The sequence below is a fragment of the Salvelinus sp. IW2-2015 genome, linkage group LG18 (assembly GCF_002910315.2).
Source record: "Salvelinus sp. IW2-2015 linkage group LG18, ASM291031v2, whole genome shotgun sequence".
Taxonomy (NCBI): domain Eukaryota; kingdom Metazoa; phylum Chordata; class Actinopteri; order Salmoniformes; family Salmonidae; genus Salvelinus; species Salvelinus sp. IW2-2015.
Window position 1 is genome coordinate 65657129 of NC_036858.1, and position 24028 is coordinate 65681156.

At 45.4% G+C, this 24028-nt stretch overlaps 1 protein-coding gene across 1 annotated transcript in view; it reads right to left on the minus strand.

The window, feature by feature from the left end:
• Positions 1 to 8940: 8940 nt before the first annotated feature.
• LOC111978091 (fatty acid synthase-like) overlaps positions 8941 to 24028 on the minus strand; it is a 44487-nt gene continuing 29399 nt past the window's right edge. Inside the window, 22 exon segments of the mRNA XM_024007893.3 lie at positions 8941 to 10995; positions 11108 to 11359; positions 13567 to 13665; positions 14833 to 14959; positions 14961 to 14983; positions 15085 to 15143; positions 17111 to 17338; positions 17434 to 17622; positions 17804 to 18198; positions 18434 to 18525; positions 18651 to 18802; positions 19110 to 19314; positions 19585 to 19808; positions 19910 to 20032; positions 20525 to 20644; positions 21207 to 21385; positions 21812 to 21962; positions 22061 to 22264; positions 22478 to 22632; positions 22961 to 23076; positions 23165 to 23329; positions 23548 to 23949. Of these exon segments, the coding sequence (XP_023863661.1) occupies positions 10858 to 10995; positions 11108 to 11359; positions 13567 to 13665; positions 14833 to 14959; positions 14961 to 14983; positions 15085 to 15143; positions 17111 to 17338; positions 17434 to 17622; positions 17804 to 18198; positions 18434 to 18525; positions 18651 to 18802; positions 19110 to 19314; positions 19585 to 19808; positions 19910 to 20032; positions 20525 to 20644; positions 21207 to 21385; positions 21812 to 21962; positions 22061 to 22264; positions 22478 to 22632; positions 22961 to 23076; positions 23165 to 23329; positions 23548 to 23949 (3798 nt within the window). The 3' untranslated portion in view covers positions 8941 to 10857.

The window sequence follows — 24028 nt, forward strand, 5'->3', positions numbered from 1 at the left end:
CAGGCAGTTAGATTTGGGTATGTCATTTTAGGCAACATTTTTAAAAAGGGGATAATCCTTAAAAGGTTTTAACCACGTCGTTCAAAGCTCCCCAGGCAACTGTTGTGACGTGACGTGACTTGCATTAATGTGCATTAATGTGATGACTGTTATTTATCGAATCAACTAACTATGTTTAATTGTTACCCGATTAAATTAATTATGTGACAATTAACTCATTAGGAATTTGGGGCACCACGGAAGAAGTTGTTTAAAGAGTTAGCATCTCCCGAATTAAACTCTAAAGATATATAAATATATGTAATATATTGATAACAGTCACTTATTAATCATTACCTCATATCAGTCTCATTCTGAATGTCGCAGACTTCTTGAATCCGCAAGAACCCCTGCCTTTTCTGATTATTCAGTACTATACAATTTAGTAAATTTTTTTATTTACTAAATAACTAAATAATAACACAGAATACACATACACACTTACACGAGACAAAGGTCCCTGGTGGACTGACATGCACAGCTTCAGACTGTCAAATGTTCTGGTCTAGTCTTTATCTTCTTCACTCGTGTTGAGAGATTCAGAGTTTCTAACCATTTCAACGTGTGGTCAACGCTCCACACTTCTCTGGTCTGATAGGTGAGGTTATCTTCTCACCTCGTGTTGAGTCTTAGAGTTTCAACCATTCGTAATGTTCAGCTCACGCTGTCCGTCTGCTGGTCTGGTAGGTGAGGTTATCTTCTCACCTCGTGTTGGTTCCACGTTTCAGAGTTTCCAACCACGTTGTTCATCTGCTGGTCTGATATGTTAATTCTTAGCGAGTTCTTTAAAGCACTCTAGTCGGAAAGGCGGTTCCATCACACTGACACAATCTTCTGACCTCATTAGGGGCGTGGCTTAGTTAATGTGCCAGGACATGAAAAACCATTATCTCATTAGACAACCAAAATCACATTCCTATCTTAACAAAAATAGTTTCCTAGTTCTTCATATTGTATTAGCATCATACTGGATTGAAACTTTACAGCTAGAATGTGTTTCCTTAATGACATCACAAAATGAAAAGCAATACGGAAGAATTATTCTTTAGATCCCCACAGACCATTCTTAACATTCCTATCTTATAAATATTGTTCCCATATTCACTTTTTGGACAAAAAGTTTTAGGGAGGCAAAATGTCTCTGTAACAAAACCATTCCAATCTTGCTACGAGAGAGCCAGAGGGAGAGTTCTCTCTCCCTTCATTTATGACAGGGTGTGATGGTGTCATAAAACTGGCCAAGACCCCCCCCCCCCCCCCTTCTCCTCTCCTGTGGGAGAGAAAGGGTTATGTCAGCCATTTGCCAACCTGATCTGAAGCCTTGGATCCTCACCCAGGAGAGTCATGACACAGCCAACCTGACGACAACAGTGCAGCCAGACCAGTGACTGCCAGTGCTCAAGTCTGTCCAGAAACAGCTACCAAGGCCCAAGCCATTCCAGCAGCCAGCAGAGCTCCACTCCACACCCCAAGAGCAGCACTTGAGACAGACAAGCCGTTGCCAACAGACAAGCCTGCCCTGCGACCGATAGAGCTCCGGCAGGCCGAGACGTCAACAGAGCAGCAGCCACACCAGCAACAGCCAGCATTCCAGCCTGCTCAGCCTGCAGACGGCCAGCCAAGCCTGCAGCCACAGCAGGTGCCTGAGCTGGCTACCTAACCGACACAGCCTGTGTTTCTCCTTATTGACATGTCTCCAGACTTGACCACCTTCCTGGTCCCAGTGTCCACTGCCGTCCTCGAGGACCAGTCCAGCATTGACCTGGGTCCATCTCTAGACCCAGCACCAGCTCTGGGCTGGCGCCGACCATCTGCTCAAGAAGAAAATGTCCCGCAGCTGAATGTAGTTGATGATCCCTGCTGTATAACATATGGTTGAAAAATGGCTGAAACATTTAATTTTGAAACTCATTCTCTTGAAATGTGTTTTTAAGAATGAAAGTAGTACTAACATTTTGTGGGTTGTCTGTAATACCCTACCCATGCTATTAAGTAATAGAATAATACATTTTACCAGAATGCATTACATCAAGCATTCCAGAGTTGAAGGGAACAGACTACAATCCCAAAGTTTCTAAACCCAGAGGCACAACATTGCGGGACTTCCGGGAACGCTTGTGAAACAGAACATACAGACCAGGCCAGGGTTGGAGATTGAGAAGTCATTGAAAGAAGTGAGCTCCGGCAGGCCGAGGAAATGTTTTCCTCAGTTGTTAATTTTCTCAAAATCTAAAAGCACAACCACAACCTTGCCTTAAATACCATAACACGTGATCTGTGGTTGTGTGGCCGGTTGGACGTACTGCCGAATTCTCTAAAACGACTTTGGAGGCGGCTTATAGTAGAGATATTATGAATGATGGAGGCTACTGTGTTTTTGGGGACCTTCAATGCTGCAGAAAGGTTTTGGTACCCTTCCTCAGATCTGTGCCTCGACACAATCTTGTCTTGGAGCTCTATGGGAAATTCCTTTGACCTCATGGCTTGGTTTTTACTCTGACATGCACTGTCAACTGTGGGACCGTATATAGACAGGGGTGTGCCTTTCCAAATCATGTCCAATCAATTGAATTTACCACAAGTGGACTCCAATCAAGTTGTAGAACTATCTCATGGATGATCAATGGAAAGAGGATGCACCTGAGCTCAATTTCGAGTCTCAAAGCAAAGGGTCTGAATACTTATGTAAATAAGGTATTTATTTTTGATGTTGATTTTGTTTTGCAAAGATTTCTACAAACCGGTTTTCACTTTGTCATTATGGGGTATTGTATGTATATTAAATATTTTTATTTATTTAATCCGTTTTAGAATAAGGCTGTATCGTAATTTTTTMGGGGGAAAAGTCAAGGGGTCTGAATACTTTCCAAAGGCACTTTATTTACGAGAACCATCTTCCACTTCTCACTGCAAACATGTAATGAGATGGTAGGTTGTTCCAACGATATTATAGCAAAGCCAGAACAGTATGAAGATAGGCAAAAACTGCTTCTCTAATAGAAATCCCCAATTACACTTGTAGGCAATGTCATGGAGATAGGACCATGCCGCAGGACAACCTGGCCTGATGACTCCTTGCTGTCCCCAGTCCACCTGGCTGTGCTGCTGCTCCAGTTTCAACTGTTCCGTCTGCGGCTATGGAACAGATATAACCTGTTCACCGGATGTGCTACCTGTCCCAGAGCTGCTGTTTTCAACTCTCTAGAGACAGCAGGAGCGTTAGAGATACTCTGAATGATCAGCTATGAAAAGCCAACTGACATTTACTCCTGAGGTGCTGACCTGTTGCACCCTCGACAACCACTGTGATTATTATTATTTGACCCTGCCGGGCATCTATGAACATTTGAACATCTTGGCCATGTTCTGTTATAATCTCCACCCGGCACAGCCAGAAGAGGACTGGCCACTCCTCATAGCCTGGTTCCTCTCTAGGTTTCTTCCTAGGTTTTGGCCTTTCTAGGGAGTTTCTCCTAGCCACAATGCTTTTACACCTGCATTGCTTGCTGTTTGGGGTTTTAGGCTGGGTTTCTGTACAGCACTGATATATCAGCTGATGTAAGAAGGGCTTTTAAATACTTTTGATTTGATTTGACATTGGCTAGCAAAACTCAGGTGTAGAAAACACGTCACCGGGTCTAACGGTCATCTTGAGTCGAGCTGTGCATGTGCAGGCCATCAAATCAAAGGCACTCCTTCGATATAATGTTGTTTTTTATGAAAACAGAAACGTGTCAGTTTGTCACTTTCATGAGGTTGGAGTAATAACATGTTCAACTACTTAATTGATGGCAATTTTAATGTACAGCAATACCGCAACAAGATCCTGAGGCCCATTGTCTGGCCATTCATCAGCCACCATCACCTCATGTTTCAGCATGACAATGCTCAGCACCATGTCGCAAGGATCTGTACACTATTCCTGGAAGCTGAAAATGTCCCAGTTCTTCCACGTCCTGCATCCTCACCAGACATGTCACCCATTGAGCACGTTTGGGATGCTCTGGATCGACATGTACGACATCGTGTTCCAGTTCCTGCCAATATCCAGCAACTTCGCACAGCCATTGAACAACATTCCACAGGCCACAATCAACTCTATGCAAAGGAGATGATGATCTGATCAACTCTATGCAAAGGAGATGATGATCTGATCAACTCTATGCAAAGGAGATGATGATCTGATCAACTCTATGCAAAGGAGATGATGATCTGATCAACTCTATGCAAAGGAGATGATGCAAATGATGGTCACACCAGGTACTGACTGCTTTTTTGATCCACGTCCCTACCTTTTTTTTAAAGGCATCATATCTCTATGACGGGAAGTAGAATTTAATTAACAAACCAATCCAAAGATTTTCAACTGAGACATAAAACATGAACTTCTCATTACTTTGACACATACGGTACAGTGCCTTCGGAAAATATTCAGACCCCTTGACTTTTTCCACATTTTGTTAGCTTACAGACTTATTCTAAAATGTATTAAATCGTTTTTTCCCCTCATCAATCTACACACAATACCGCATTACGACAAAGCAAAAAACAGGTTTTTAGACATTTTTGCAAATGTATTAAAAATAAAAAACTGAAATATCACATTTACCTATGTATTCAGACCCTTTACTCAGTACTTTGTTGAAGCACCTTTGGCAGCGATTACAGCCTCAAGTCTTCTTGGGTATGACGCTACAAGCTTGGCACACCTGTATTTGGGGAGTTTCTCCCATTCTTCTCTGTAGATCCTCTTAAGCTCTGTCAGGTTGGATTGGCAACGTTGCTGCACAGCAATTTTCAGGTATCTCCAGAGATGTTCGATCGGGTTCAAGTTCGGGTTCTGGCTGGGCTACTCAAGGACATTCAGAAACTTGTTCCAAAGCCACTCCTGCATTGTCTTGGCTGTGTGCTTGGGATCGTTGTCCTGTTGGAAGGTGAAACTTTGCCCCAGTCTGAGGACCTGAGTGCTCTGAAGCAGGTTTTCAATGAGGATCTCTCTGTACTTTGCTCCTTCATCTTTCCCTCGATCCTGAAGGTTAGTGTCTTTTCTGTAGGGAAGCTAATTATCCATCATTTACGACATTCCTGGGAGTGTGTAAACTATAATCTTTTATTACCATGTCATTTTTGTATGTTCTCTATAGTTATGTACTTGAAAATGTATCAATTGACCAATTCAGCACATTTGGGCAAACTTGATACATTTTGAACAGTAATGCAATGGTTAATTGGATCAGTCTAAAACGTTGCTGCCATCTAGTGGCTAAAATCTAAATTGCGCCTAGAGTCCTAAGCCATATAATGGTCTTTCTCTTGCATTTCAAAGATGATGGAGGYYAAAAAAAATGAAAACCCATGTTTTTGTCTTTGTATTATCTTTTACCAGATCTAATGTGTTATATTCTCCTACATTAATTTCACATTTCCACAAACTTTAAAGTGTTTCCTTTTCAAATGGTATCAAGAATAGGCTACCTGGGGCGGCAGGTACCCTAGTGGTTAGAGCACTGGACTAGTAACCGAAAGGTTGCAAGATCAAATCCCTGAGCTGACAAGGTAAAAATATATTGTTCTGCCCCTGAGCAAGGCAGTTAACCCACTGTTCCTAGGCCATCATTGAAAATATGAATTTGTTCTTAACTGACTTGCCTAGTTAAATAAAGGAAACATTTAAAAAAGATCCTTGCTTCAGGTCCTGAGCTACAGGCAGTTAGATTTGGTTATGTCATTTTAGGTGAAAATTGAAAAAAGGGTCAGATCCTTAACATTCAAATGTCTGGCAACAGCTCTGGTGGACATTTTTGCAGTCATCATGCCAATTGCACACTCCAAAACGTGAGACATCTGTGGTATTGTGTTGTGTGACAAACCCGCTAATTTTAGAGTGGCCTGTTATTGTCCCCAGCGCAAGGTGCACCTATATAATGATCATACTGTTTAATCAGCTTCCTGACATGCCACACCTCTCCTTAACAAAGGAGAAATGACACCAGGGATGTAAACAAATGTGTGCACAAAATTTTAGAGAAATACGTTTTTTTGTGAGTATTACACCTCATGAAACATGGGACCAGCACTTTACATGTTGCTTTTATATTTTTGCTGAGCATAAATTCTGAAATTGTAAATTGAGCACAAGCCTGGGGAAAGGCCAGGGTCTTAGTTGAAGATCACCTTTGTTAATGAATCTCCATTAAGAGAATCAGACCAACCTACCCACTGGGCACAGACGTCGACGTCTATTCTACGTTGTTCAACGTAATTTAATTGAACTGACGTGGAAACAACGTTTATTCAATCAGTGCATATGCCCTTTCAAAACAAAGGAATGTTGATGCATGGGGGGGGGTGTTCATGAGAGAATAGAACAAGCCTGCCATCCAACAGTCTGCTCTGGTTCAACCCCAGATACTCATTAGCTCATTGACCTGTGCTGAAGATCTCAAATTTAATAAGTGAGATGAATTGACACAGGAAAGAGAGTGAGAGAGAGAGAAAGAAAGAGAGGAAGAAAGAGTGACTGAGAGAAGTTGAGAAAGCAAGAAGAGGGCAAAGAGGTTAGAGACAGAGAGAGAGAGAGAGAGAGAGAGAGAGAGAGAGAGAGAGAGAGAGAGAGTGAGAGACTAGATAGTGTGTTACAGAAATTGAGATGAAATGAGATGGATCTGTGACTGATCCTCTGTGAGATGACTTCTGCTGCTGTAGTCTCTAATAACCATTCAGTATAACATCATTACCTAGTCCTAGACCACCAGGCATCCATCTAGCCAGCACAGATAGCATCATAATATCAATATCTATCATTTATCATCATTGAGGAAGACCAATCCTAACATGCAGGCCTGTTGTAAACTTGTCCTCACTTCAACTTTGTGGCCGTGGATAGAAATAATTACTGTGCTCCTCTGCAAACCTTTTCTTCTCAACCTCTGATTTCCAGGGAAAGAAATTTGAGGTGATTAACACACGTCTCATTTTAAATTCCACCTGTCACAGGATAGGACAGATAGACAGCAGTTCATTGGCTTTAGTCAGATGATGAACACCAACAGAGAGAGGACAGTGAGTGTATATGCATTTAGATGTATATCTCTCCCTCTGTATCAGAACAGCCTTTGAACATCCAAGGCTGTGGTTTAATCAGTCTGCCTCACAGGGTGGTCCTTTTCTGAAAAACAATCTGTTGCTCCTCTATGAGTGTCCCAGCCCTACCTTCGTCCCAAATGACACCCTATTCCCTGCTCTGGTCAATGTAGTGCACTATGTAGAGAATAGGGTTTCATTTGGGATGCATCCCTTGTGTCTGAGCACTAGATAGCCCCCTGTTGGACTGAAAGGCCAATCCAGTGGTCTTGTTTCTTATAATACATAATAATATTCCATTTAGCAGATGCTTTTAACCAACGTGACTAACAGTCATGTGTGCATACATCTTATCACTCTCACATCATCTGTACTCAACCTCAAAGGAACACGCACACAAAACACCTCTCTGTCCACGTGTCCATACTAACTTTAAAGGCAGAAGCAGACCTGTAGTGAACGTAGTAGCAGATGGCCCTCATAGCCAAATGCTGTGTGATGGCCCTCATAGCCGAATGCTGTGTGATGGCCCTCATAGCCAAATGCTATGTGATGGCCCTCATAGCCAAATGATGTGTGATGCCGCCTCATAGCCGAATGCTGTGTGATGGCCCTCATAGCCAAATCGTGTGTGATGGCCCTCATAGCCAAATGCTGTGTGATGGCCCTCATAGCCGAATGCTGTGTGATGGCCCTCTAGCCAAATGCTGTGTGGATGGCCCTCATAGCCAAATGCTGTGTGGCCCTCATAGCCAAATGCTGTGTGATGGCCTCATAGCCAAATGCTGTGGTGAAGGCCCTCATAGCCAAATGCTGTGTGATGGCCTCATAGCCAAATGCTGTGTGATGGCCCTCATAGCCAAATGCTGTGTGATGGCCCTCATAGCCAAATGCTGTGTGATGCCTCATAGCCAAATGCTGTGTGATGGCCCTCATAGCCAAATGCTGTGTGATGGCCTCATAGCCAAATGCTGTGTATGGCCCTCATAGCCAAATGCTGTGTGATGGCCCTCATAGCCAAGTATGGCCCTCAGTGTGATGGCCTCATACGCCAAATGCTGTGGTGAATGGCCCTCAATAGCCAAATGCTGTGTGATGGCCCCTCATAGCCAATGCTGTGTGATGGCCCTCATAGCCAAATGCTTGTGTGATGCCCCTCATAGCCAAATGCTGTGTGGATCCATAGGCCTGTGCTGAATAGCCAAATGCTGTGTGATGGCCCTCATAGCCAAGCGATGCTGCACTGCTGTGTGATGGCCCTCATAGCCAAATGCTGTGTGATGGCCCTCATAGCCAAATGCTGTGTGATGGCCCTCATAGCCAAATGCTGTGTGACTTTTTAGTGGTAACTTCTATATGACACAAACACATGACCAGCAAAGGAAGAACACCCATTTAGAGACACACGACATCTGATTGCATAAGGAATGTGTGGGGATGTATCCTGAAAGGCCAGGAGTATGTCATGAATGCCCGAAGATTATAGACACTTGTGAAAAAAGCTGTTTACACACAAACGTCATGACTTGTTTAAGTGAAAGACTGACAATTGGGAAGAACCAGAAAGATTAGGCTGCAGGCTGGTTGTTTTCAGTGAAAAATGTTACCTGCCTAATGGGGCAACCACAGATCAGCCTGAACTTGCCCAGTTCACTTGCACAGGGCAATAAAGTAACCCCTAATAAGTATTTGGTGCATAACAAGTTCTCTCATTATATTCCATGCCAACCTCAAATCAGTTGAGTATGCTGAATACACTACTTGCTGAAAACTCTAATGTCCTTGTTAAGTTGACATAGAACAGACAGTGAGGCAGGATGTTAGTGATACCTCTTTATTTGGACTAATACAATAAATACAACTAGAGAAGCACATCGTCAATTTCCTCCTCCTTTTTACTGCAGCCAATCACAGGGTTCAAATTACAGTCACCCGACTCTTCATAGACCTGATTAGAAGTCTCAGAAGTCAGGTCAGTCTGTTGCATTCTGGGATTGGACCCAAGATCTTAGAGGACCTTTAGGGGACAGCAAAGATCATGGGAGTCAAAAACAGATAGAGGTATAAAGTTGCCTCGTAACCACAGATCTACAATAGGATCAGATTACCCTCCCAACAGTCCTAACGGGAGGACAGTAAAATATCTGTTTCTGGACTAGTGGTTAGGGGTCAATTCTACCTACTCCTCAACAAGGCCCGTTCTTCAGATCAATGATTCCACATTACAAACAAAATGGAAGCTTGGACAAACTACTACTCTTTCAGTGAGACAGTCAAATCTGGTCACGTTCAGTGGGCACCAAAAATGAACGCTCATCTTCAGTTGCAAAGCATTTTGCTACGTTGTGCCCTAGTGAACACGACCATAGGTTTAGCAGGACATCATTTGTATGGCACTACCCAAATACTGGACTATTGCTCAAATTCCTTTCAAATAAGTGCCAACGAGTTTTAAAGCATTGCATGTTGACAGCAGTAATATTCAAATATTTAAAATGAGTCTTGTGTAACAATATTTCAGGAATGTTGGGAAATGTCTTCCCATTTAAGGAAAAGACAACAATGTTAATTTAGTAATCCATTGTAGTCACATAGAACATCATACATTTTTAAACAGCAGCAAATTAAATGACTTTTTTTCTGTCAAAGAACCCGACATCATAGAAACGTGAACTGTAGATATCTAATCAGTCCTCTTAAAAAGYTGTACTCACACAGGAAAGAAAACACACACAGACACATCTCAACCCAGAAGAATACTGTTGTTTTCCAAAGGTTCAGTTCTTAACTGGGAAGACATGGAGTCTAGGAAACAGCTGAATAGGTAATAAAGTCATTAACGTGATCAAATACGGCATCAGTCAAACACTTGATCCATTTCCTTGTAGCGACAGTAACACCTTTAGTTCTCAAGTTGAGGAGTCTTATGCACGTCACTGTGTGAACCTACCTTAAGTAGACCAGTGTAACAATCCTACAACAGTCACCATCTCTGCAAGGCAACAAAACACATCAAAATCTACTAAAATAGGGATCAAAACTTCACTTCTGACCAAATCTGGTAAACAAACCCTGATGCAAAACAAACAGAATAAAACCTACCCAAACACAGACAACCATGTATCAATGTCAACGTAACACTTGGTAACAGGTACAGAGCTTGAACAGGTGTTAGACATGTGAAAGAGACAGGAGAAAACGTCCAGGTGGAACAGACCTATGTCTGCATCATTAGGGCACTGCTAGGGTTTGGCATAAGATAAAACATGCAAATACACACACAAACACATACACACCGTGAGTAGATAAAAGGGTCGACCCACACAGCTTTATCATCAAGGTAACGACACACCGTTTAGCAGTATCATAACACAGCAGCTAGGTTATCTAGTCACTAGTCAGTTGGCAACACAGCCAGGCTCACATGCTAGGCTAGCTATTGGGTTGAGCCAGCGTGTTTCCAGTTGTAGCAGGATTATCAGTATGGACATTTATTCTACCGTTCCAAACATGATAAAGAGACAGGATAAAAAATAAATAAAAAAGAGAGGACCTTATTGGTAGCATAACATACAGCACGTTTTGTTCCCATGGGAACATACCCTGTGGCAACGAGACGAGCTTTAATTGGTGGGGGATTGCGTCCATTATATGTATTGATCAATGGGGTTTAGATTTGATGATAGGAGAAGTTGATGCTATTGGGGGAGAGGGCTGGGAATGTGCGGGACTAGTCTAACCCTCTCGGGCACTGATGCGTGGCTCGGCCAATGAGCTGTGGATGATGCTCCTGATAGACTCAACCCCCTCTCCTTCCAGGAAGCTGCGGTGGTCTCCCTCGATGACGTGAACCGACACCTTACCATCACACACCTGGGGAGAAACAAAACCAGTTATTATAGTAGTGTGTGTGTGTGTGTGTGTGTGTGTGTGTGTGTGTGTGTGTGTGTGTGTGTGTGTGCGCGCGCGTTGCAAGTGCAATCACCTCGTTCAGTTTGTAGTCGGCCCCCAGGTTGTCTCCGTAGTCGCTGCTGGCCTTGGCGCGGAGCAGGGTGACGTTGCCATGGTATTTGGTTGCCGGGACGTAACCGTCGGCAGCCTTGAGTTTGTAGTAGAATGAGGCGGCGGCGAATCGCAGGGAGTCTTTACTGACGTTCTTATGGCTGGAGGTGATGAGGTCCACCGCCATGTTGACACGGGCTTTCAGATCAGACAGAGGGAGGAGGGTCTCCAACAACTAGACAGAGAGGGGGTGGGTGGTATAAGGAGAAAGAGTTATCATTAATAGCAGACTTGTACATTTACTCAGTGAAAACAATGTACTGAGCAAATATCAAATTGGCTTTTTACCAAATTACCCGGACGACAGACCACTTATTCACCATGCACACCCTAAGTGACAAACAAACAACCCGAAACAAAGGCTTTGTTGATTTAAAAAAAACTTGACTCAATTTGGCATGAGAGTCTGGTATACAAATTGATGGAAAGCAGTGTTGGATTTTATAATGGTGTATGTTTTTCCTCCATGTAAACAAACAAGTGTGGGGTTAAAATTGTCACATTTCTTTCCACAGGGCCATGGGGTGAGACAGGGATGCAGCTTAAGCCCCGCCCTCGTAAACATATATATCAACGAATTGGCGAGGGCACTAGAACAGTCTGCAGCACCCAGCCTCACCCTACTAGAATCTGAAGTCAAATGTCTACTGTTAGCTGATGACCTGGTACTTCTGTCCCCAACCAAGGAGGGCCTACAGCAGCACCTAGATCTTCTGCACAGATTCTGTCAGACCTGGTTCCTGACAGTAAATCTCAGGAAAACATTATATTGTTCCAAAAAAGGTCCAGTTGTCAGGACCGCAAACACAAAATCCATCTAGACACCGTTGCCCTAGAGCACACAAACTATACACATACCTCGGCCTAAACATCAGCACCACAGGTAACTTCCACAAAGCTGTGAACGATCTGAGAGACAAGGCAAGAAGCGCCTTCTACGCCATCAAAAGAACATAACATTTGACAAACCAATTAGGATCTGGCTAAAAATACTTGAATCAGTTATAGAACCCATTGCCCTTTATGGTTTGGGGTCTGGTCACCAACCAAGAATAAAAAATAATGATAAAATGTGACACCAAATTGAGACTCTGAATGCAGAATTTTGTAAAAACAATGTAAAACACAAAATAATGCAGGCCGATAACCAGCTAATCAAAATCCAGAAAAGAGATGATAAATTCTACATCCACCTAAAAGGAAGTGAATCCCAAACCTTCCATAACAAAGCCATCCCCTATAGAGAGATGAACCTGGACAAGAGTCCCTTAAGCAAGCTGGTCCTGGGGCTCTGTTCACAAACACAAACAGACCCCACAGCTCCAGCACAGCAACACAATTAGACCCAACCAAATCATGAGAAAACAAAAAGATAATTACTTGATACATTATAAAGAATTAACAAAGAAACAGACCAAACTAGAATGCTATTGGGCCCTAAACAGATAACACAGTGGCAGAATATGACTGACCAAAATTAAGAAAATCTTTGACTATGTACAGACTCAGTGATTATAGCCTTGCTATTGAMAAAGGCCGCTGTAGGCAGACCTGGCTCTCAAGAGAAGACAGGCTATGTGCACACTGCCCACAAAATGAGGTGGAAACTGAGCTGCACTTCCTAACCTCCTGCCAAATGTATGACAATATTAGAGACACATATTTCCCTCAGATTACACAGACCCACAAAGAATTTGAAAACAAATCCAATTTTGATGAATCTATTGGGTGAAATACCACAGTGTGCCATCACAGCAGCAAGATGTGTGACATGTTGCCACAAGAAAAGGGCAACCAGTGAAGAACAAACACCATTGAAAAATACAACCCATTTTATGTTAATTTATTTTCCCTTTTGTTCTTTAACCATTTGCACATATTGACATTTGAAATGTCTTTATTCTTTTGGAACATGTGAATGTAATGTTTACTGATAATTTTATATTATTTATTTAACTTTCATGTATTATCCATTTAACTTGCTTTGGCAAGTTAAGGGCAAAATAAAAGCCCTTAAATTGAATTTGAGAGAAGGGGGGTACAGCGAGAGCGAGGGGAGGTACAGAGCGAAAGAGGGGGGGTACACAGAGAGAGAGAGAGAGAGAGAGAAAGAGAGGGGGGGGGGTACACAAGAGAGAAGAAAGAGAGAAAGAAGAGAGACGAGGGGGGGTACACAGAGAGAGAGAGAGAAAGAAAGAGAGAGAGGAGGGTACACAGAGAGAGAGAGAAAGAGAGAGAGGAGAGGGAGAGAGAGAGAGAGAGAGAGAGGAGAGAGAGGGGGGGAGGTCACACAGAGGAGAGAGGGGGGTACACAGAGAGAGAGAGAAAGAGAGAGAGAGAGAGGGGGAGGTACACAGAGAGGAGAGAGGGGGTACAGTGTACCTTGCTGTACTCGATGCCAGTAAACTGCTGGATGAAGGCACACATAGCTTCAGTCTCTGCCTCTGACTCTTTACCAGGGGTCAGCTTGGATTTGTAGCTCTGAAAGGAAATAAACCTAATGTTGGTATTCTAACTCCACATAACTCTACACGTGTTCATGTTGAGTCTACACTCACACTTGTTCATGTTTGGTAGTCTAACTCTACACTGTGGTTCATGTTGGTAGTCTAACTCTACACTGTGTTCATGTGGTTAGTCTAACTCTACACTGTGGTTCATGTTGGTAGTCTAATCTACACTGTGGTTCATGTTGGTATTCTAACTCTACACTGTGGTTCATGTTGGTATTCTAACTCTACACTGTGTTCATGTTGTATTCTAACTCTACACTGTGGTTCATGTTGGTATTCTAACTCTACACTGATGGTTTTCATGTTGGTATTCTAACTCTACACTGTGGTTCATGTTGGTATCTAACTCTACACTGTGGTTCATGTTGGAGTTCTAACTCTACACTGTGGTTCATGTTGGTATTCTAACTCTACACTGTGGTTCATGTTGGTATTCTAACTCTACACTGTGGTTCATGTTGGTATTCTAACTCTACACTTGTGTTCAGTTGGTAGTCTAACTCTACACTGTGGTTCATGTTGGTAGTCTAACTCTACACTGTGGTTCATGTTGGTAGTCTAACTCTACACTGTGGTTCATGTTGGTATTCTAATCTTTTTACACTGTGTTCATGTTGGTAGTCTAACTCTACACTGTGGTTCATCATGAGGTTAGGAGTGTTGCAGTAGAGTTCACTGAGGTAACTGAGTATGAATGTGCCTGAGGGCCTTTGTATACATGTACATCCTGTTAACATGTCAACTGTGGGTCAGTATGTAGACACATGTATCACCGATGTGTCTGTGTGGACTGCTATGTGTCTGCGTGTGTATCATGTGTGTGTATGTGGTCTGTATGTGTGTTCTGTATGTGTATCCGTGTGTGTCTGTATGTGTGTCTGTATGTGTATCCGTGTGTGTGTGTGTCTGTATGTGTATCCGTGTGTGTTGTGCGTGTGTGTGTGTGCGTGTGTGTGTGCGTGTGTGTGCGTGTGTGTGCGTGTGAGTCTATCCATGTGTGTACCCGCGTGTCCGTCTGTGTACCCGCGTGTCCGTCTGTGTACCCGCGTGTCCGTCTGTGTACCTGTCCGTGTACCGTGTCCGTCTGTGTACCGCGCTGTCCGTCTGTGTTACCCGCGTGTCCGTAAGTGCTCACCTGTGTGTAAGCGGCGACGTAGGAGTGTGATCCGTCGAAAAGGAAGAGGTACTCTACGGTCCTACCCTGTGCCTGCAGCTGAGAACACATCTCAAACGCCACGCAGGCTCCAAAGGAGTATCGGCGATCCGTACGGACCCTCTGATTGCACCTTTACACAAAAAAACAGAGACAGTTATTTATAAATCACTAATTATCTATAATTTACCTAAATGTACATTACAAACAAAGTTGTGTTAGTATATTACGTACCTGAGATATACACTCCACATAGTATGCAGCCAGAGACTGGATACTGTCCAAAGGAGCAGCTAGAGAGATGGATGGTTTGAGTCATTTAGATCAAGGTTAAATCAAAGTTTTTTTGTCCCAGCGCCGAAAACAACAGGTCAGACATTACAGTGAAATACTTACTTTACAAACCCTTAACCAACAATACAGTTCAAGAAATAGAGTTAAGATTTTTTTTCTTTTAGTTTATTTAGTAATATTAACACAATAAAATAACAATAACGAGCTATATACAGGGGGTACCAGTACCGAGTCAGTGTGCGAGGGGTACAGGTTAGTCGAGATCATATGTAAAATGTAGGTAGGGATGAAGTCACGATGCATAGATAATAAACAGCGAGTAGCAGCAGTGTAAAAAGAAAGGGGGAGGCAATGTAAATAGTCCGGGTGGCCATTTGATTAATTGTATACAACTTTAGAGCCGAGAGGTGTTGGGGTAACTGTATCAGTATGAGGTAGAGCGTGAGAGAGAGAGGGAGTGTGTGACTGTGTATACAGTGACTTGCGAAAGTATGGAAGAAATAAGACAAAAAAACAGAACTTGAGTGTGCATAACTATTCACCCCCCCCCCCCCAAGTCAAAACTTAGTTGAGACATCTTTTGCAGCAATTACAGCAGCAAGTCTCTTGGGTATGTCTCTAAGCTTGGCACATGTAGCCAATGGGATTTTTGCCCATTCTTCACAGCAAAACTGCTCCAGCTCCTTCAAGTTGGATAAGTTCCGCTGTTGTACAGCAATCTTTAAGTCATACCACTCAATGAGATTGAGGTCTGGGCTTTGACTAGGCCATTCCAAGACATTAAAACGTTTTCCCTTAAACCCTCGAGTGTTGCTTTAGCAGTATGCTTAGGGTCATTGTTCTGCTGGAAGGTGAACCTCCGTCCCAGTCTCAAATCTCTGGAAGATTGAAACAGGTTTCCCTCAAATGTCCCTGTATTTAGTGCCATCCATCATTCCTTAAATTCTGACCAGTTTCCCCGTCCCTGCCGATGAAAAACATCCCCACAGCATGATGCTGCCACCACCATGCTTTGCTGTGGGGATGGTGTTCTCGGAGTGATGAGAGGTGTTGGGATTGCGCCAGACATAGCGTTTTCCTTGATGGCCAAAAAGCTCAATTTTAGTCTCATCTGACCAGAGTACCTTCTTCAATATGTTTGGGGAGTCTTCCACATGCCTTTTGGCAAACACCAAACATGTTTGCTTATTTGTTTCTGGCCACTCTTCCGTAAAGCCCAGCGCTGTGGAGTGTACGGCTTAAAGCGGTCCTATGAACAGATACTCCAATCTCCTCTGTGGATTTTTGTAGCTACTTCAGGGTTCTCTTTGTTGCGCCTCTGATTAATGCCTCCTTGCATGGTCCGTGAGTTTTGGTGGGTGGCCCTCTCTGTCAGGTCTATTGTGGTGCCATATTCCTTCCATTTTTTAATAATGGATTTAAAAATGGTCCTCCGTGGGATGTTCAAAGTTTAAAAAAAATTATAACCCAACAATGATGTGTACTTCTCTACAACTTTGTCCCTGACCTGTCTGGAGAGCTCCTTGGTCTTCATAGTGCCACTTGTTTGGTGGTGCCCATTGCTTAGTGGTGTTGCAGACTCTGGGGCCTTTCAGAACAGATGTGTATATATACTGAGATCATGTGACACTTAAATAAAGTCCACCTGTGTGCAATCCAACTAATTATGTGACTTCTGAAGGTAATTGGTTGCACCAGATCTTATTTTAGGAGCTTTATAGCAAAGGGGGTGAATACATATGCACACACCACTTTTCCATTTTACATTTTTTGAAACAAGTAATTTTTTTCATTTCACTTCACCAAATTGGACTATTTTGTGTATGTCCATTACATGAAATCCAAATAAAAATCCATTTAAATTACAGGTTGTAATGAAAGAAAATAGGAAACACACCAAGGGAATGAATACTTTTGCAAGGCACTGTACTTGTGCGCACGTGCGTGTGTATGTCTTCATGTGTACCTTTAGTGCACTGCAGGCCGTAGCAGGGAACACTGAGCTTGGCGGTGAGCGTTCGGAAGGCAGCGATGGAGCCCTCTATAGGGTGGACCAGGAACAGCGGGCGCTCAACACTCTGCACCTCGTTGAGACGTGAGACCGTGGGGCTGTCTGGGTTGACCAGCATCAAACTGAGGTCCGACTCCAACAGAGAACGCACACCTCCCTTCTTCACTGGAGACTGACGGGACTCTAGAGTGAGAGCGAGAAAGAGAGCGAGAGACATGAGCCCAAGAAACACACACACACACACACACACACACACACACACACACACACACACACACCTGCTGTTCCTGCCGGTTGGCTTGACAGCTCTCTGAGCTTGTTGATGGTGAGCTGTCGGATCTCCCTCATCGCCATGACAATGTCGTAGTCGCGCTCCAGTGTCTGACGCACTTCCACGCCCATCAGAGAGTCCAGACCGAGATCAGCCAATGAGGCGTCAGCGTTCAGGCTGCTGACATCACGTACACCTGAGAGAGGGAGGGAGGGTGAGAAGTTACATATAAAACACACATCATGAATACATACCAAATTAGGGATGAAAAATACTGGCCACTTTCCCAAAATTCTCAGAAATCCCAGTTGGAAGATTCCCGAAATCAGATGGCAATAAGCATGACTTCTGGAATACCAGAATGGAACCTCTCTTACCCAGTATATGAGCAACAGCCTCCACCAGGTCTCTCTGTCCTGTTCCTTCGCTCTTCACCACGCTCCTCTCTGCCAGCACGAAGCTCGACATCACCGGACGCCGCTCGCACAGGAAGCGGTCCAGCACCTCCAAACAGGAAGTGATGCGCTGCGGGAGAGTCCCACCCACCACCACGTCATTACCGCCCATGGTCTCCAGGACAACGCCCACGTCACCAATGGCGCCCCACTGGACAGCCAATCCAGGCAGGCCGTCGTGGAGCCGCTGCTCACACACGCGCTCCATGGCGGAGTTGGCGTAACCATAGTTACTTTGGCCGGCGTTGCCGCGGCCGCAGCTCACAGAGGAGAAGGCTACGAAGTAACTGAGGTCTGGACACATCTTTCTGGTCACACTGAGGAGACAAAATAACCATATGAGACATTCATTTTGTCTCCAAAATTTGATAATGTGGGTTTTTGAGTCTCAAATATTTGTTGCTCTAAAATATCTATTATTTTTGTTTTTCAACCATTGTCTTGGATTTCACCTTAAATTCAAACCAAACGAATTTGACTCTCTTCCGAGGGAAGCGAGGCAGAGCCAAGGTTGAGGATAACACTATATTAGGCTGGAGAATGTCATCTCACTTGTCTAGGTGGAGGGTGCCGTTGTATTTGGGTTTGTTGACATCCAGGAACAGCTGAGGAGTCAGATTCTCTAGCATACCATCCTTCAACACCTGGTACACACACAGACAGGAGAGAGACAGACAGGTTAGAGAGAGAGATGTTAAGACTGGTGAAACAGGGACAGGTGAAGGAGACAGGTTAAGACAGGTGAGAACAGTGTGCAGGGGGTCGTTACCATGGCAAGGTGAAAGACTCCTCCCACAGGCCCCAACCTGCAGGCCTCGTTAATGAGTTGCTCTGCCCCCTCCTGGGTGCTGACGTCACTGGTGGACACCAGCACCTGCACGCCCATCCCCTGCCACTCACGCACACGCTTGGCCTGGTAACCTAGCAACATGAACCACAACAACAATGACAAAGGTGACTGAACTGTCACTAACAAATCAGCAGCATGTAGCTAATGGGCGGCAGTTAGCCTAGTGGTTAGAGCGTTGGGCCAGTAACCAAAAGGTTGCTGGATTGAATCCCGGAGCTGACAAGGTAAACATCTGTTGTTCTGCCACTGAACAAGGCAGTTAAACCACTGTTCTCTGGTGGGCCGTCATTGTAAAATAAGTTGCCTAGCACAATGGCTTGGCTTTACAGAACAACACACATGGAAGAGTAGCTGTAAAAGTTATTGTCTCTCTCTTACCGTTGCGGATGCCCGATCTGGAGGTGAGCACCAGTTTGCGGGCGCCCCTCTCRGTCAGCCAATGGGCGAGCTCCAGCCCGAAGCCACCCAGTCCCCCGGTGATGATGTAAGAGTGGGAGGCGGGGCAGAAGGTACGGCAGATGGCGGGGAGGGAGAGGGGCGAGCCCACCGCCTGGGTACCATTACCCATCTCCTCAGAACGCACCTAAAGAAAGACATCAGATACAACACAGATATTTGACTAGAATTAAAAACAGTGATAAGTGTGATTAGTTGATTAGTAGAAATAACTGTGTTACAACAGCATCATAAAAGTGTAATATGTCTGTAATAAGCAAAGTAGTGTTGAGAGGAAAAAGGGGAAAAAAACAAGTGATGAAAATGTTTAAAAAGCAAAGTGAGGAAATGGAAAAAGCTTTTTTTGTGAGGGAGAAAAAGCAGCTAAGGAAAGAGTAGAAATGGTTCAGTCACTGACCTGCAGCTGGACTTTGCCGATGTGTTTTCCCTGGGCCATGTATCTGAAGGCCTCCTCCACCTGGTCTCTCTCAAACACTGTAGTCCTCAGGGGCTTGACTACACCTCCCACAATGCCTTCCTTCAGCAGCTGGGACACCTCCTCCCACTCCCTGTTCCCCTCCTCAAACAGGGCGTCCAGTAGGATTCCGTGGAACGCCACGTTCTTCAGGAAGAGAGCCATTCCTGAGGGAAACAGGAACGCATGTCAGAAAGATCAGCTGCAGTGGCACAGTGAGCCGGGGACAAAATGGCTGCCATGGAGAGAGCAGTTGCAGTGCACTGACCCAGAGGGGAGTTGTTGGATAGGTCGTATTTGCCGATCTCCAGGAAGCGTCCGTGTCGGGCCAGACAGCGAAGACTGGCCTGCAGTTTCTCCTCAGCCAGGGAGTTCAACACCATGTTCACTCCTAAACACACAGACATCCAGGATACACAATACCATGTTCACTAAACACACAGACATCCAGGATACACAATACCATGTTCACTAAACACACAGACATCCAGGATACACAATACCATGTTCACTAAACACACAGACATCCAGGATACACAATACCATGTTCACTAAACACAGAGACATTCAGGATAAATAAGACCACATTTAAGTGGTCCTTTGTGGCTCAGTTGGCAGAGCATGGAGCTTGCAACGCCAAGGGTCGTCGGTTCAATTCCCGCTGGGGCCACACATATGTAAAACGTATGCACGCATAACTAAGTCACTTTGGATAAAAGCGTCTGCTAAATGGCGCATGAGTGATTGTGAGGAAGGGAGACTGGATTTGATGGCTTAACATGTGCAAGGTATGACTGCATATTTTGATAGTTGGGTGTGTATAGTTGAGGTGTTTTGTGTGAGGCAAGTTTGGACAGGAGCTGATATTTAAAGTGTGTCTGACCTTTTCCCTGTGTGTGTAGCAGGACGTGCTGTTCGAAGGTGGCGTCTCTAGAGTTGCCGAAGGACTCAGCGGTGAGCTGGGGGAAACGCTCCTGTAGGTAGGCACGCTTCTCTGCTGAACCTGAGACAGAACACAAACACAGGTTACAGACACACATCTATGGCTAAATGCACTGACAATCCTGACACTAACAGGCTGAGTGTGTGTGGTCTCTGGTACTCACCAACAGTAGTGAAAACCCTACAGCGCTGACTGAGTGTGTATGGTCGTCTCTGGTACTCACCAACAGTAGTGAAAACCCTACAGCGCTGACTGAGTGTGTGTGGTTTGGTACGCAAACCAACAGTAGTGAAAACCCTACAGCGCTGACTGAGTGTTGTGTGGTCTCTGGTACTCACCAACAGTAGTGAAAACCCTACAGCGCTGACTGAGTGTGTGTTGGTCTCTGGTACTCACCAACAGTAGTAAAACCCTACAGCGCTGACTGAGTGTGTGTGGTCTCTGGTACTCACCAACAGTAGTGAAAACCCTACAGCGCTGACTGAGTGTGTGTGGTCTCTGGTACTCACCAACAGTAGTGAAAACCCTACAGCGCTGACTGAGTGGTTGTGGTCTCTGGTACTCACAACAGTAGTGAAAACCCTACAGCGCTGGACTGATGTGTGTGGTCTCTGGTACTCACCAACAGTAGTGAAAACCCTACAGCGCTGACTGAGTGCGATGGCGATGGCAGCCTGGCCAACGCCCCCTGACCCTGAGTGGATGAGAACACTCTCGCCTGGGCGGAGCCTGCCTCGCACCACCAGCGAGTAGTAGGCTGTAGCATAGACCACTGGCACCGACGCGGCCTGCTCCAGGGTCCTAGAGAGAYAGAAACCTTAAGTTACTAACCATAACTTAGTCATAAGGCTAGACATCACCAGTAAATAGGTAGTCCGTTCCCAGACAATCACAGATTTTATATGGCTCTGTATTCCCAAATTATAGGAGGGTTGATCTAGGATTAGGTTCCCCCCTCTTATTTATTATGATTTAAAATGCTCCTTTATTTAACTAGGCAAGTCAGTTAAGAACAAATTCTTATTTACAATGACACCTAGGAACAGTGGGTTAACTGCCTTGTTCAGGGGCAGAACGATAGATTTCTTACCTTGCCAGCTCGGGGATTCGATCTAACAACCTTTCGGTTGCTGGCCCAACGCTCTAACCACTAGGCTACCTGCCACTCCTACTCAAGTGCACTGCATAGGGAATAGGGTGTCATTTGGGATCATCCCAGTGCCTCACCAGCTGTCTGGGACATCCCAGAGGAAGCGTGTGTCAGCGTCGACGCAGGTGGCCAGGCCTTTAGCAGGTAACAGCCCCATCACACGCCTACCGCTAGGGTCACGACCTGAGAACTCCATACCCAACATGCACTGCTGCAGGGCCAGGTCACCTACAGAGGGAGAGGAGAGGGTACTCAGGTTGTTGCGGGTGTGTGTGTATGTGTGAGTAAATCTGTCTGTGCGTTTGTCTCCAAAGTGATGTGTGTACCTGGGATGGCGTCCGGTGGCAGCTTCCCGGTGGCCAGCATGATGTCTCTGAAGTTGAGGGCGCTGTAGTAGACGCGACACAGCTGCACGTGGGGGCTGCTCGCCACAAAATGACGGAGGGGCGAGGCGATCCAACGCAGGGAGGAGAGGTCACCCCGGGTCAACACGTTAACGTACGCCTGCTCTGTCAACTCCTCACTCAGATCTGAGAGATGTTAAGATTGGTATTGGTATTCTTGAGCCTAGGGCTAGTCTGACATCAACTGTTCCAGTATTTATCATTAGGGAAAAGTTATAGCATCAAGCTCCTATGCAATGACTGAATGTGTCAATTCTCTCTCAAGATATCTCAACGGGTGCAACTTTTGAGATCTTGCTAGAGCAAGAGAGAAGGGAGATGGCAGCGTGGTTGTCGTACCCTGAGAGATGAGCTGGTGTCTGAACATTCCCCAGTGTCCATCCCTGAACACGTTCATACACAGGTCTCCCTCCAGCACAGACCTCATGGAACTATGGGTAGGCTGCAGGGTGGGCGCCACAGTGGACTCACACAGGTTGGACACAAATGCACACCTGTGGGGAGAGAGAGAGAGACAGAGAGACAGAGACAGAGAGAGACAGAGAGACAGAGACAGAGACAGAGACAGAGAGAGAGACAGAGAGAGAGACAGAGAGAGAGACAGAGAGAGAGAGACAGAGAGAGAGACAGAGAGAGAGAGAGAGACAGAGAGAGAGAGACAGAGACAGAGTGAGAGGGGTACAGCTTTATTCTGTGATTCACAGCCAAGCTTCGACCTTTCTAATATATAAACATCTGTGCTTTTAATACCAATTCAATCCTTTCAGAGTATCAGTCTAGGGGAAGGGGCGAGGGCTTGTTTCAAACCAGGCTTTATCTCACCGTATGCGGTTGCCACCAGGCTCCTGGCGTAGACAGTTGACCATGCCCACCACCCCAGAGTGGGTCTGGGTAGCAGTCAGCCAGACCGGAGAGTCCGAGGGCTCAGCCAGCGTCGCCTGGGGGGGGTGGGGGGTGGCAGTTATAAAGGCTTATAAGCACTTAAAAAGGCATTAACACAGACACAGAGCCACACGTTTCCCTCACCTTGAGTGTGTCCACCCACTGGTAGTCCATGCTGTCCACAGGCAGGAAGATGGGCTGTTTGCTGGGTAACCGACGGCGACACAGGAATAGGGCAGAGCCATAGACGGACTTCCTAACAGCCACCAATTTGAGAGACGCATCAGAGAACACCTTCTCCCACTCAGCCTAGAGAATAGGAGGAGGACAACAGCTGCAGGATTAGACATCATAACAGGTCATCACTGAGAGAACGGTCACAGATGAGACTGTATGTATGTATGGTCAGTTTATGGATCGTCACTAAATACTGCCTGAAGCTGATAGAGCCCTGCTATAATACTTGAAGAGTAGCTAAGGGCTAAGAATAGTTCTGGGCTTCTGTTGTCCACTGCAGTGTGACTGACCTGCGAGAACAGTCTCTGATGGTTGGCCTTGCTGTCCTTGGAGGTGAGGAAGGCCACCGTCTCCGCCAGCGTCTCTCCCTTCAGTAGGGTGTGGAGCATCACAAAGCCCCCTTCTTTGGCACCAGAGGCCAGGTTCTCCACCACCACCTCTGCCCTGGCCCCCAGGGGCCCCCAGGCGTGGTTACACACCACCAGGTCAGCCCCTCCGACTGCACCCCCGGGCACGGGGCCCTGGTGGGGGTCCCACTGCGCCGCTGTGACTCCCAGGGCATCCAGGGTGGTCTGATGGGGGGTCAGGAGGTCGAGGGTCATTGCCGTGGCGACATAGTCAAGGCGGAGCATGGGCTGAATGTTGAGGAGGGGCACAACGCGGGAGAAGAGACGACCGTCGCTGGAGAGAGCCTGAGGGGGAGAGACAGAGCCGGGTTAGAGAGGAGAGTCTGATGGTCTAGGAGAAGTACTAAAGATTCATTCAAATAGG